The sequence below is a fragment of the Henckelia pumila genome, chromosome 3 (assembly GCF_033568475.1).
Source record: "Henckelia pumila isolate YLH828 chromosome 3, ASM3356847v2, whole genome shotgun sequence".
NCBI classification, from domain to species: domain Eukaryota; kingdom Viridiplantae; phylum Streptophyta; class Magnoliopsida; order Lamiales; family Gesneriaceae; genus Henckelia; species Henckelia pumila.
Genome location: NC_133122.1, coordinates 66302400 through 66317290, shown reverse-complemented (window position 1 = coordinate 66317290; position 14891 = coordinate 66302400). Strand labels below are relative to the sequence as shown.

The window sequence follows — 14891 nt, the reverse complement described above, 5'->3', positions numbered from 1 at the left end:
ATTTATGATGAATTCAAACATTAGAATTTTGTTTGATTTTGATAATATGGAATAGTCGTCCTTTGATCGGGACCACGATAGGGCCAGACCATCGATTTTTGTTCATGATTGAATTGATTGATTTTTTATTTATGATATATTTATTGATTAATATTTACACAGATTTTTTGCTTTTAATCTGACCAATTAATTGCATGTTTATTGTTCAATCTGGACTTGAAAAAAAGAGAGATTGAAATTAGCTTCAAAAATATTAATCAACACATGGTTAAACCGACTAGAAATAGTATTCGGTTTCAGTGTGCAATTTTAGGCGAAAGCTTACATTCCATAGTTGCGAATGCATTTTTGTTTAATGAAATTCAATTAAAAATAATTGAACTGTTAAATGAAAATAGAATTTTTAATTCTAAAATATTCTTGGGAATTTCATCGTGAATATGAATAATTCTTGCTTGATTAAATCCAATAAGTGACAATAATTGATGTCTGATACCGTTGTGTGTTCCTGGTCATTTTCCTAAAATTTGAATTCTTCTTGAATTTATTCTGCTCTTTTAATTTAATTAAAATATTTGCTTTAGAATAATTTAGTTTATTTTAATTAGTTAATAATTCATAAAAAATCCCTCTTTTTGATTCGCTTAGATTAAATTAAATAATTTATGTCTTAGTGATTAAACAATAATCTCTGTGGGATCGACTTGGACTCAATTCAATTTTATTATAACTTGATCTAGTGTGCTTTGCTAGAATTTCCCAACCAAAATCGTCGGTCATTAAGTCTAAATCTATTTCTTAACATTGTTTTTTTTACTCGTCTTTCTTTCTGTCCACATATTGTTATGAATAAATCTATTACATATATAAATATGTGAAATGAATTGTGAATTTATTCATATGTCCTTCCCTCATTAATGCCTTATTATTATTATTATTATTATTATTATTATTATTATTATTATTATTATTATTATTATTATTATTATTATTATTATTATTATTATTATTATTATTATTATTACATATATATATTCTATCTATTATCTATCTATTTATATTATTATTTATTACATATATAAATATGTGAGTTGATTTGTGAATTTACTTGAATATAATTTTATCATTATTAAATTTACTTGACTATCATTTTTACCATACTTTATAATTTATTTTATTTGATTCTATAATTCACAAATAAACAAGTACATGGATTACTAATAATACTCTTTGGTACAAGGGATTAGGTAGGTTTATGTGTGATTTTTAATTTATTTAATCCATTGTTTGGTAGAATTTTTATTAAAACAAGCTAATCTAACCTAGAAAGGATAAAGTTGTTTTGTAGTATGTTAACTAAACCCTCCCCTCACCCTAGTATTATTTATCCTTGTTTTTATCTTATACATAAATTTCATAATTACCCTTTTCCTCCAACCTAAAAACCACTCATCCAATAAAATATAAATGGTTTTTTTTGTCAAAAAATTTAAATCATTATCTAATCTTATTCCTAAAATCAAACCAAACACAATACTATTTTCAACACAAATTACCAATTATTATTTATCATGTATTTTATCATTCATTTAATAATCATTCAATAATTCTATCAATTGAACCAAACACTGCGTTATAAGATAGTATATGAATACTTAATCTATTACATATATAAACATGTGATTTGAGTTGTGAATGAGGCGGAATGGAGAAAGGAAAAGGACAAGGGCGGTCTTGCTTGGCGCGAAGGCTGCTGGTTCGGAGGTAGAGTACAGTACTTAAAGGTCCTCGGACTTCCAGGCGGTTTTTCTTTTGGGCAGCTGTTCACCCTTAGGAAACAAAAAAAAGTAAAGTAAAAGGAATTATAATTATAATTATAAGGCATTACATATATCTATTCTATCTATTTATATTATTATTTATTACATATATAAATATGTGCGTTGATTTGTGAATTTACTTGACTATCATTTTTTCATTATTAAATTTACTTGACTATCATTTTTATCATACTTTATAATTTATTTTATTCGATTCTATAATTCACAAATGAACAAGTACGTAGATTACTGTTGAATCCTAACTTTTGATGATAACAAAACAATACTTCATTGTTATAGTTCGGCCGCCGTTTACATGTATAACAGGTGACCGAGAGATATCCGACTCCAGTATATCGGCTGACCAATGAAAGATATCGACTGAAGATTGAAGTAATGACTGATCTAAGCATGTCAACTGTTATCTGTCAACCGAGCTAAGCATGTCAACCGACTAATGCTCAACTGATCTGGGTTATCAAGAGCAAGGATATCTACTGAGTTCATAAGTTGCTAAGATATCTGCAAAATTCAAAAAGTCACGAATCCTCAGTATCGGATAGTTGACAAGACAACTTAAATGCAAATGACAAAGCATTTAAGGAGCCGCCTGATAAAGTAAAAAAAGCCATAAATAGCATTTAATGTGAAGACACATTGAATAGACAATTTAAGGCGCCCCGAGTACAGATACTTCAGAAGCAAAAGCCACATCTCACAAATCAAGGAATGATATATGACATACAAGACGTTTTTTGTCGTTGACAAAAAGAAAAAGACGTTGAAGAAACTGATATAAATATCAGCGCACACCAAAAAGAAAAATATCTACGTTTACAAAGATCCACATGTTTGAGCACTTGAAACTACTTTGAACACTCGACTGCTCATTCAACCCTTCACTCTTAAGCATATCTGATCTACGAAGAGATCTACTCAAGGGTTACTCAAATCCAAGCTGTTGTTTGAAGAACATCCATCGATACAAGGATTTGAGATTCTAAGCTTTCAAGCAGCATAGATGTTCATCATCACCAACTGAAGAAAGTTTGATAAGAACTTGGAATCTTATCAGAGTAAATCTAGGAGTTCCATCTTAGGCGATTGATAAGTCCTAACTTGGATTGAGTGTATTGCAAGACGTTGTAATAGCCAAAGTCTTCTAGTGTATCATTCCCGTGAGGAAGAAGGGATGACATAGGTGATTGATCTCCGAACATCCATAAACATATTTGTGTTCATTTACGTTACTGCATTACATTATATTCCATCATTATCATCTACTTTATTTTAATTTTTTAATCTATCTAATATCTATTTTACTACTATTATTAACATATGAGTAACAGTTTTAAATTAACTTAAATATTTTTATTTTTTACACATTAATTTTTTATTATACACTTTCATATTTTTGCATCTACTATTTATCATTATCAATATATAAAGATGTGAGTTCATTTGTGAATTTATTTGACTACCGTTTTCTTATTATTAAATAATTAATGTGTTTTTCTCTTTTAATAATTTATTTATGTGAGTACATTGTGAATTTACTTGATTAAATTTTTTTCATTATTAAATAATTAATGTTTTTTTTCTCTTTCAATAATTTATTTATGTGACTCTTCATTTAACTAATTTATTTAAAAAGTATATCATGCATTCTTTCAAATATATATATAAAACTATTAATATTCCCTTAAATTTTTTAACCATATTTTCTAATTTATTTTATTCGATCTAATTTATTTTATTCGATATTATATTTCACATATGAACAAGTACATGGAATACTAATAATATTTTTATAAGATAGTATATGAATACTCAAAATAAAAAGTTGTATAGTGTACTTTAATTTTTCTAATCTATCTAAAATCTATTTTATTTTAATTTCTATAATCTATCTAATATCTATTATTTTATTGCTATTATAAACATATGAGTAACAATTGTGAATTAACTTAAATATTTTTATTTTTTATACAATATTTTTCTATTGTACACTTTAATATTTTTACATCTACTATTTATCATTTGCTATTTTTCTTATTTGATATTTATTATTTGCTTTTTTATTTGATTTAATTTTTCCTAAAAATATATTTAATCATTTATCACACAATAATTTTTTTTTAATATTACAAGATAATCATAAGACCTAACGCTTGTATCTTTACCAAAAGCTATAACTGGTGGTAATTGTGCAACTCATATCTTTTAAACCGCATAGCAAGTAATCTCTTTATTCAACTCGTGGCAATTAGCTACAATATATGATTGAATATAATTATATATATTTTTTCAGATCTTCTAATTTTTTATTTTTTTTATTCTACTTGTAGTCATTAACCATAAATTATATGTTTAAATTATATATTTAAATAAAAATATCAATTATATCATATTCAAGTGTTTTGGTTTCCAATATCTAAATTGATAGGCACAAACGATATACAAATCTACTTCAACAATTAATCTTATCTTTGACTACTGAAGTTTCTAGCAAGCAACACACTATGATAATCAATATTGAAAATTTTGAAAAATATTATTTCCTCGCGGTATAATAACTTCTTCATACTTTACAAAAGATACAATAATTATTTATGGCAAATATTAGCACAAGCAATATTCTGAATTTAATCAAATGTCTTTGCATGATGAGTCCAAAACTTGAGATAAACTATAAATGTTTGAGTCTATTTAAGTTGTAATCATGAATTTAATTAAATATTATTGTTTTTTATACACTGTTTTTCAATAAATTTTACAAAACAGTATATGGATAGTTAAATAAAAAAAAAGTTGCATGATGTACTATTTAAATGTCTATGTTTTTTTACACACTATTTTCTACCAATGTTAAGGATGATACTTGATCCAACTGCGATCGAAATTTTTTTTCCTCCACGCAAATAGTGATTTTGATAGTCACGTTTTTATAACTTGAAAATTTATGCATTTATTCTCAATTTTAAGTTTGTACATTATTTAATCCATTAATTACTTGATATAATTAGAATTATATTAAAATTAAAAAAAAATCATGCTTAGTTTCGTATGAAGCTCGTTTAATTTTTAATGATTGAAACTTTCGTGATGTTTTATCACAATTCACGCTTTTTAGAACCTTATTTTTAAGTCATTTGTATCAGTATAGTGAGTGGTTAACACATTTATTATAACTAGTAAACAACACGTGCGATGCACGTATTGACATATTATTTATATAATATATTTATTTATTTATTTTTATAATTATATTTAGTGGATTTTCACGTTTTCATAATTAAATCATAAATTTGAGTTATTAATTACTAAAATCAATTGAAATAATAAAATAATCATTAATATGCTTTCATAATTTACTATCATGATTAATTTTGTTGTAATAAAAATAATGAAATATAACTTAAACAGGATTTCATAAAATTTTTTGATAACTAGATCAATAGGTCTCATAAATCATCATAATATATAAATGTTCGTACCATGATTAATTACATTTTTGTTGTATTGGAATCATGCATAATCTCAAATGAAAATATATCGTAACAGTAACTCATCATTTAAATGAATAAACCACATTTTTTTCTCCCTTTTATGCCCCAACTAATATTTTTTTTTACATTTATATCCCAAAATATTTTCAATCCAGTAAAATATTATATAGAATAAAAACGACAAAGTCTTTTTATTTCACAATTTGAAAATTTTTACCTTCCAATCACAATTCAAATACAAATTGATGGTAAACAAAAATATAATCATGAAATTACTAAATTATTTAAATTCTAATTTTTTATTAGTTCATACGTGTTTTAACTCTGTTTCAATAATTTTTTTTAATGAATTTCTAAAGTATAAATATAAAATTCTCAAAAAATTAATAAATCTTAAAGAAATAACCAAATAAAATTCAAATGTTAATTCTAATTATTTAATTCTAAAATAAAATTCTATAACACTATTAAAATAAAATAATCATTAATATGCTTTTATAATTTACTATCATGATTAATTTTGTTGTAATAAAAATAATGAAATATAACTTAAACAGGATTTCATAAAATTTTTTGATAACTAGATCAATAGGTCTCATAAATCATCATAATATATAAATGTTCGTACCATGATTAATTACATTTTTGTTGTATTGGAATCATGCATAATCTCAAATGAAAATATATCGTAACAGTAACTCATCATTTAAATGAATAAACCACATTTTTTTTCTTCCTTTTATGCCCCAACTAATATTTTTTTTTACATTTATATCCCAAAATATTTTCAATCCAGTAAAATATTATATAGAATAAAAACGACAAAGTCTTTTTATTTCACAATTTGAAAATTTTTACCTTCCAATCACAATTCAAATACAAATTGATGGTAAACAAAAATATAATCATGAAATTACTAAATTATTTAAATTCTAATTTTTTATTAGTTCATCCGTGTTTTAACTCTGTTTCAATAATTTTTTTTAATGAATTGCTAAAGTATAAATATAAAATTCTCAAAAAATTAATAAATCTTAAAGAAATAACCAAATAAAATTCAAATGTTAATTCTAATTATTTAATTCTAAAATAAAATTCTATAACACTATTAAAATAATTTTTTTATCATTTATTTAATAGTCATCATAAATATATGAAATAATTTTTTTATTTTATTTTTGAAAATGTCTAAACTTTAAAATTATGTCTCTTGGCTGCCCGTTTGTTGAGAAATTTAGTTTTGGTGTTTACAATTACAAAGATTAAAAGAAGGTCAAACTAATCAAGTAACTAAGAAGCGCTAAACTGATATATATGGAGCTAAACTACTTCACGCTCAATCACCGCGCTCAACTGGCCGAAGATGCTAAAGTGACTTCATCAGTTTACACTCGCTAAACTGACTTCATCAGTTTACCCTCACCAGTCTACTACCTCGCCACTTTTGGATAAGTTCTTTCGTACTCTGACACACTCTGCAGAAGGTAGTGCCGCGATGCAAAGGGCAATGTCGGCTCCAGAATCTGTTGTTGATAGTGACAAATCCAACGGGAATAATTCAAAACTCTATCTGAAGATTCAATTTGAATTTATGACCGTTAACAATCCAATGATATAAATAGAGATCTTGATCGAACAAAGGAGCTCTCTCACGCTCTGTAATTTCTGCTATTTTGCGAGAATATTCAAAGTCTTACATGCTCAAGAATTGATAAAAGAACTCGAAGCACAAACGTCGAAGTGTTATTCTGATCATAGAAGGATCAATTTTGTGCTAAGGATTTCGAGTTGTATTCATCTATGTTCTATCATCAGTCTAAGACTAAAACTGAGTTTTTATACTAGGAGTTCTGTTTAGGCAGTGTTTAAGTCCTAAACTGGATCGGGGTTTTGCAAATTGCTTGTAAAATTCAAAGTTTTCTAGTGATATCCTTTCGAGGAGGAAGAAGGGGTGTCGTAGGAGTATTTGAAATCTCCGAACATCCATAAACATTTTCTTGCGTTATTTCAGTTTACCAACTATCATCACCTAACCTAAACTGATAATCACTCAGCGTTCAAATCTGTAATTTGACATATTTCCGCACTTATTCTTGTTTGTCAAATTACATCAGACATTAAGATAAGCCTAGAACTCAGTCACTAAACCGATCGAGTTCAATTATTTTATACTAAACTGTTTGAAAGTATATTCACCCCCCTCTCTACACTTTCAACCGATCTTATCATTGTTGTTATTAATCAATATAGTTATTAGCAAGTCATAAAGACATAAACCAGATTTTTTTTCTTCCTTTTATGTTCCAACCAATATCTCATTTTTATATTTAATTATATCTCAAACTATTTTCAATCGAAAAAACAAAACTACAGAATAAAAATAACAAACTTGTTATTTCACAATTTGAAAAATTTTCCCCATAGAATTTTTTTTCATTCATTCACAATTAAAATAAAAATTGATGGTATACAAAAATATAATCATGAAATTACTAAATTATTTAACTTCTAATTTTTATTATTTCATTTGTGTTTTAACTATTTTCAATAATTTTTTTGTAATGAATTGTTAAAATATAAAAATAAATTTATCAAAAAATAAATCCTAAAAAAATAACCAAATAAAATTTTAATTCTATTTAATTCAAAATAAAATTCTATAGCACTATTAAAATAATTTTTATCATTTATTTAAAAGTTCTCATAGTATATGAAATAATATATTTTTTATTTTTGAAAAGTTTTAAATTTTAAAATTGTGTCTCTTGATTTCCCGTCGCTATTTTAAATACTAAAGAAATAACCAAATAAAATTCAAATTCTAATTATTTAATTCAAAATAAAATCATATTGTAATATTAAAATAAGTTTTATAATTTATTTAATAGTTCTCATAGGTAAATGAAATAATTTTTTTTATTTTTGAAAAGTTCTAAACTTTAAAACTTAGGTCTTTTGGCTTTACGTCGCTATTTTTCTTGAAATATTATAGTAGTAATATAAATAAAATTTGAGATGTTTTTTTTTAAAATTAAATGAGCGTAGACAATGTCGAAATATTTAGTTAATATGCAATTAAGATCCACTAATTGCAATTCGGTTAAAGTCATTTATATATTCATTTATATTATATATAATAGAAATATATATTTACTTTTATACTCTAACTAACATTTGAATTTTACTCTTATATCCATATGTATTTTATATGGTCTTACATAAAGTGGAGAATAAAATGGCAAAATTTTTATTTCACAATTGTAAAACTTTGCTTTTTTATTCACATTTTTCACGAGAAAATATGTCGACATTGTGAAAACTAACTAGCTATACTATAATTTCAAGACATTACTACATGATATTAATTTATGGTAGAAGTAAAATTTTGTGCTCAAGACATTACTATGAGATAGTTTTCAACTCATTAGTTTAACTGCAACCCTCTTCTTAAATCCATCATTTTTTTATGGTAGAGGTAAAATTTTGTGCACAATTTAATTTAATTTTTAGTTTTAGCTAGAAATCTAATAAATATTCTAATCAAAAATTCGACATTGTGATAACTAACTAATTATGTTGTAATTTAATGACATTACTACATGATATTAATTTATTATCTTGCACACATGCAAACTCTATGTGCACATCACCTAGTAACTATTAAAATAAGAATGCTTCATTTAGAAAATTCAACACTATTTTTTTAAAAAAATAGATGTAGAAATATTTTATATCTATAATTTTATTCTCGTGTTTTTCTTAGAATGCCTTTAAAAATATGATGAAAATGAATTAAAATGCTGAAATATTTAATGAGTCAAAATATAAATACACAAATTAAATGATTATAAAAAATAGATGGTAGAAATATTTTATATCTATAGTTTTCGTCTCATTTTTTCTTTAGAATGACTTTAGGAATATTATGAAAATCAATTACAATATTGAAATATTTAATGAGTCAAAAAATAAATACACAATGTAAATGATTTATAAAAAAAATAAATGGTAGGAATATTTTATATCTATAACTTTCTTCTCGTGTTTTCTTTAGAATGACTTTAGAAATTCGATGAAAATCAATTAAAATTTTGAAATATTTAATGAGTCAAAAAATAAATACACAACTTTTATGATTTATAAATAGATGGTAAAAATATTTTATATCTATAATTTTTTGCTCATATTTTGTTTTGAATAACTTTAGAAATATGATTAAAATAAATTAAAATGTTGTATTCAATTAAAATAATTCTCTTCTCATATTTTATGAGAATACGATAAAATCAATTAAAATGTTGTCACGTGCGTTATGACTAGTATCATTAAATTTATACAATTTAAATATTCTGGTATCCCGTATCCATTAACCTGTTACTGTCATATATTGCTGTTCACGAGAACAAGAACATAAACGTGAAAACGAAGGAAGGCATTAGAAGATATGCATTAGGAACTATGGTACACAGGATGCTTGATTAACAGTCAAATATTAATCGACAAAAGTCATCATTGAAGAAGCAAAGGATTCAGCAGAACTTGATGGCTCTGTTCACAATTTGGTCATTGCAAGGTCCATTACAACCACAACAAAGTCTGTATCATGAACAAATAACAATTACATGAGTAAAGTATAAACAAACAGCATGTAAGTATTAGCTGGAATTATTGTCATTTACCGGCATCATCTCTACTGAAGCAGAGTGGAGGTGTAATTCTGAAAACATTTCCGTGGAAGCCTCCTTTGCCGATGAGTACTCCCATATCTTGACACTCAAATTTAATCTTATCACCATTGGAAATAGTTGTGTTTCATAGCACGAATAGACTTAGTAAGGGATAGAAAACGAGGTACCTTTCATTTGCTCCATCACTTGAAGAATTTCCATCTTCGCAGGGATCTTCAGTTGGCGATCTGTGACTAGTTCAACCCCAAGCATTAATCCTCTTTCCCTCACATCACCAATTACTATGTATTCAGGTATGAAATGTCAAGAAAACGTACTAGGAGCAGTGAAAACTTGAAATTACATGAGAAAAAGGACATCTTTACTTTCATGTTTGGCTTTGAGAGAATTAAGGCGATCTTTTAGGTAAGAACCAACTACATGTGCGTTTTCTTGAAGGTTTTCTCTGTCGATGACTCTTAGAACAGCAAGTCCAGCTACTGTACAGACGGGGTTTCCTCCAAACGTGTTGAAGTAACTTCTTCGGGTCAAGACTTCAGCTACCTAAGGAGTGGTTACTACAACTCCAAGGGGAACTCCGTTGCCAATCTCCTACAATCCAATAAGCAAGCAACAAATATTTTCTTTAAATGCAGCTTAAGGGATGGATGTTCACTTGACAAAATTGAAGACATTCAAATCAACCTTAGCCATTGTGACTATATCAGGCACAACATCATGGGACTCAAATCCCCAAAAATGGCTTCCAGTGCGGGCAAATCCGCACTGAACCTCATCCGCAATACATAGTCCCCCTGCATTTCTTATGCTATGGTATGCAGCATGCAAATAACCTGGAGCTAACTCGAGGATCCCACCTACACCCTATTGTGCTCGAAAAGAAATTAAACCATTCAAGTAATAAAAAGTATGTTTTCATATTAAGAAGCTTCAAGAGAGTAGCTACCTATATTGCTTCAGTTATAAAACCAGCTACATGACCAGAAGTTCCAAACTGGATCAAATCTTGAACGTCTCTTGCATATTTTTCACCATCTGCACCAAAGGAACCTTTGTAGGGGTCTGGATTTACGGCTTGGTGAACTCCACTCTGTTGATGAGAACATACTATATATCAAAAAATCTTTTTGAAATATAGCTAAGCATTTACATGATTCAATGAGTTATTCCAAAACAAGTTCCAATAATAAATATGATACATCTTGCTTGTACCTGGACAACATTGAATTTCCAGTTACTTTGCGCGGTGGCTCCCATGGTCCCCCCTGCATTTCCATGGTACACATTTCTGAGGGATATGATATCATGACATCCTGTGTATAATCGAGCCATTATCATTGCTAGCTCATTCGCCTTCGTCCCAAAATTCGGGAAGAAAACAACCTGCACCGTCGATCCCATTACATCAATAACATTCCTTTTTCACATCACATTTTTTTGATTACAACGGTTCGGTCATAAGCTGTGACAGAATCTAGAGATGGCTAATGCAGAACGAGCCACCAGACACATTGGCGACCTATAGTGAAAAAAAAAAGTGAGTAGTGTTTTCAAGTAACTAAGGTGTTAAAATCGGTAGACTTTGATTAGATTTTTAAATTTAGTTGACTTTGAATTTTGACTGAAATTTAAAATTTATTGACTGCTTTGGCCGCCTCACCCGTTCGAGCGCCCACCACTGCCGCCTCGCCCGCCTCACCCGCCGGACAGCTTGGGGCCGTCTGAAGAGGCTGCCTAATGCCAAGGAGGGGCGTTTGAGGGCCGCCTACCACCTAAGCGGCCGCCTCGACCTCCATTTAGAACACTGGGTTGAGATAGGTCCAAGTCAATTTCTTAACATGGTATCAGAGATCAGACCCACCGTTATGTGTTGGACCACCCATAATTGAGTCATCTGTCCCATAGTTGGGTCACTCGTTAATGACTCTACGCTCCAGTCATTTCATTCCTATGGGTGTGTTGGTGTGTTAGTTTGTCCCACACATTGGTTGAGAGTCGTTTCATTCCTAGGAGTGAGAGATGTGTGTTGTGTGTTAGTTTGTCCATATCGGTCGGGTAAATAGCCCGAGACTTTAATATATAAACTAACATCGGTTGGATAAATAGTTTGAGAGTTTAATATATAGACAAAAGCAAACCTCCCCCTTGAGTTAGTTTTTGGGATTAAGTTAGTTCCAAATTCATTTCTCAACATTGTTTTTTTTTTCCTCATCTTTCTTTTTGTTCACATATTGTTATGAATAAATATTATTAAATTTATACAACTTTAATATTTTGGTATCTATTAACTTGTTACTGTCATATATTTCTGATCACGAGAACAAGAACATAAACGTGAAAACGAAGGAAGACATTAGAAGATATGCATGAGGAACTATGGTACACAGGATGCTTGATTAACAGTCAAATATTAATCGACAAAAGTCATCATTGAAGAAGCAAAGGATTCAGTAGAACTTGATGGCCCTGTTTAAAATTTGGTCATTGCAAGGTCCATTACATCCACAACAAAGTCTGTCTCATGAACAAATAACAATTACATCAGTAAAGTATAAACAAACATCATGTAAGTATTAGCTGGAATTATTGTCATTTACCAGCATCATCTCTACTGAAGCAGAGTGGAGGTGTAATTCTGAAAACATTTTCGTGGAAGCCTCCTTTGCCGATGAGTACTCCCATATCTTGACACTCAAATTTAATCTTATCACCATTGGAAATAGTTGTGTTTCATTGCACGAATAGACTTAGGAAGGGACAGAAAACGAGGTACCTTTCATTTGCTCCATCACTTGAAGAATTTCCATCTTCGCAAGGGTCTTCAGTTGGCGATCCGTGACCAGTTCAACCCCAAGCATTAATCCTCTTCCCCTCACATCACCAATTACTATGTATTCAGGTATGAAATGTCAAGAAAACGTACTAGGAGCAGTGAAAACTTGAAATTACACGATAAAAAGGACATCTTTACTTTCATGTTTGGATTTGAGAGAATTGAGGCGATCTTTTAGGTAAGAACCAACTACATGTGCGTTTTCTTGAAGGTTTTCTCTGTCAATGACTCTTAGAACAGCAAGTCCAGCTGCTGTACAGACGGGGTTTCCTCCAAACGTGTTGAAGTAACTTCTTCGGGTCAAGACTTCAGCTACCTTTGGAGTAGTTACTACGGCTCCGAGGGGAACTCCGTTGCCTATGCCCTACAATCCAATAAGCAAGAAACAAGAATTATCTTTAAATGCAGCTTAAGGGTTGTTCACTTGACAAAATTGAAGACATTCAAATCAACCTTAGCCATTGTGACTATATCAGGCACAACATCATGGGACTCAAATCCCCAAAAATGGCTTCCAGTGCGGGCAAATCCGCACTGAACCTCATCCGCAATACATAGTCCCCCTGCATTTCTTATGCTATGGTATGCAGCAGGCAAATAACCTGGAGCTAACTCGACGATCCCACCTACACCCTGTTGTGCATGAAAAGAAATTAAACCATTCAAGTAATAAATAGTATGTTTTCCTATTAAGAAGCTTCAAGAGAGTAGCTACCTGATTGCTTCAGATATAAAACCAGCTACATGACCACAAGTTCCAAACTGGATCAAATCTTGAACGTCTCTCGAATATTTTTCACCATCTGCACCAAAGGAACCTCTATAGGGGTCTGGATTTACGGCATGGTGAACTCCACTCTGTTGATGAGAACATACTATATATCAAAAAATCTTTTTGAAATATAGCTAAGCATTTACATGATTCAATGAGTTATTCCAAAAAAGTTCCAATTATCAATATGATACATGTTGCTTGTACCTGGACAACATTGAATTTCCAGTTACTTTGCGCGGTGGCTCCCATGGTCCCCCCTGCATTTCCATGGTACGCGTTTCTGAGGGATATGATATCATGACATCCTGTGTATAATCGAGCCATCATCATTGCTAGCTCATTCGCCTCCGTCCCAGAATTCGTGAAGAAAAAAACCTGCATCGTCAATCCCATTACATCAATAATATTCCTTCTTCACATCATATTTTTCTGATTACAACGGTTCGGTCATAAGCTGTGACAGAAGATAGAGATGGCTAATGGAAAAAGAGCCACCAGACGCATTGACGACCTATAGTGAAAAAGACAAAGTATATTATGTACCTTGAGATCTCCAGGCAGCTTGGAAGCTAGTGCTTCAGCAAAATCAGTAATTGCATGATTCAGATACAGAATAGTTGAGTGTTGCAAACTTTTGGTTTGATCCGTAACAGCTTTAACCACATCAGGGTGACAATGGCCACAACACACTGTCGCAATACCGCCGAAAGCATCGACATATCTCCGCCCATTCTCATCAAATAAGTATTGCATCTTGCCGTGAACTATATTGACCTGCATGTGTAAAGCAACTCATCCCTCAAAACATGATCTATTTCATGTGCTTATCAAGCACAGCTTTTAATTAATCTCATTCAGCACTTTCTATACCTATATATATACCAAGTATCTATCGGTATGTCATGCTGTAAAATTAATTTACAATCATCCATATCGCATCTACTATCCTTTCACCAATCATCTCATAACATCATAAACAGAAGAAGAGGTCCATACAAAATTTTCCCACACATACTCAAGGCAACCAACTAAATTTAGGTCTTTTCGAGTTTTCTTAAAACTAGTAAAAATGCACGTATTCCACACGTAAAATCCCTTATTTTATGCTGTATAATTGAATTAAAAATAAAACTAATAATAAAATATATTATCTAATTTTAAAAAAATATTGACTCATAAATCTATATATAACTTAAAACCATGAATATACCATAAGCAAAAAATAAGACACCTTAGAAAAATATTTAGCACATTGAGTACAAAATT

The 14891-nt window shown here is 29.4% G+C and overlaps 1 protein-coding gene and 1 pseudogene across 1 annotated transcript; both read right to left on the bottom strand.

The window, feature by feature from the left end:
• Window positions 1-9881: 9881 nt before the first annotated feature.
• On the bottom strand, window positions 9882-11418 carry LOC140888933 (alanine--glyoxylate aminotransferase 2 homolog 3, mitochondrial-like; annotated as a pseudogene).
• A 1051-nt stretch (window positions 11419-12469) lies between these two features.
• LOC140891428 (alanine--glyoxylate aminotransferase 2 homolog 3, mitochondrial-like) lies at window positions 12470-14405 on the bottom strand. Its single transcript, XM_073299907.1, has 8 exons — window positions 14169-14405; window positions 13830-14000; window positions 13569-13708; window positions 13304-13487; window positions 12989-13214; window positions 12791-12904; window positions 12615-12701; window positions 12470-12531 (listed from the first exon to the last, which is right to left on the bottom strand). The coding sequence occupies exons 1-8, from the start codon at window positions 14403-14405 to the stop codon at window positions 12488-12490; spliced, it is 1203 nt and encodes a 400-aa protein (XP_073156008.1). The 3' UTR covers window positions 12470-12487.
• Between the last annotated feature and the right edge of the window lie 486 nt (window positions 14406-14891).

Excerpts from the sequence above, each read along its gene's own strand:
- LOC140891428 (XM_073299907.1), bottom strand. The coding sequence starts at position 14,405 with ATGCAGGTCAATATAGTTCACGGCAAGATGCAATACTTATTTGATGAG. Across the intron at positions 13,709-13,829 it reads GGAAATTCAATGTTGTCCAG|AGTGGAGTTCACCATGCCGT; the intron begins GTACAAGCAACA and ends TCTCATCAACAG. Across the intron at positions 13,215-13,303 it reads ATATAGTCACAATGGCTAAG|GGCATAGGCAACGGAGTTCC; the intron begins GTTGATTTGAAT and ends ATTGGATTGTAG.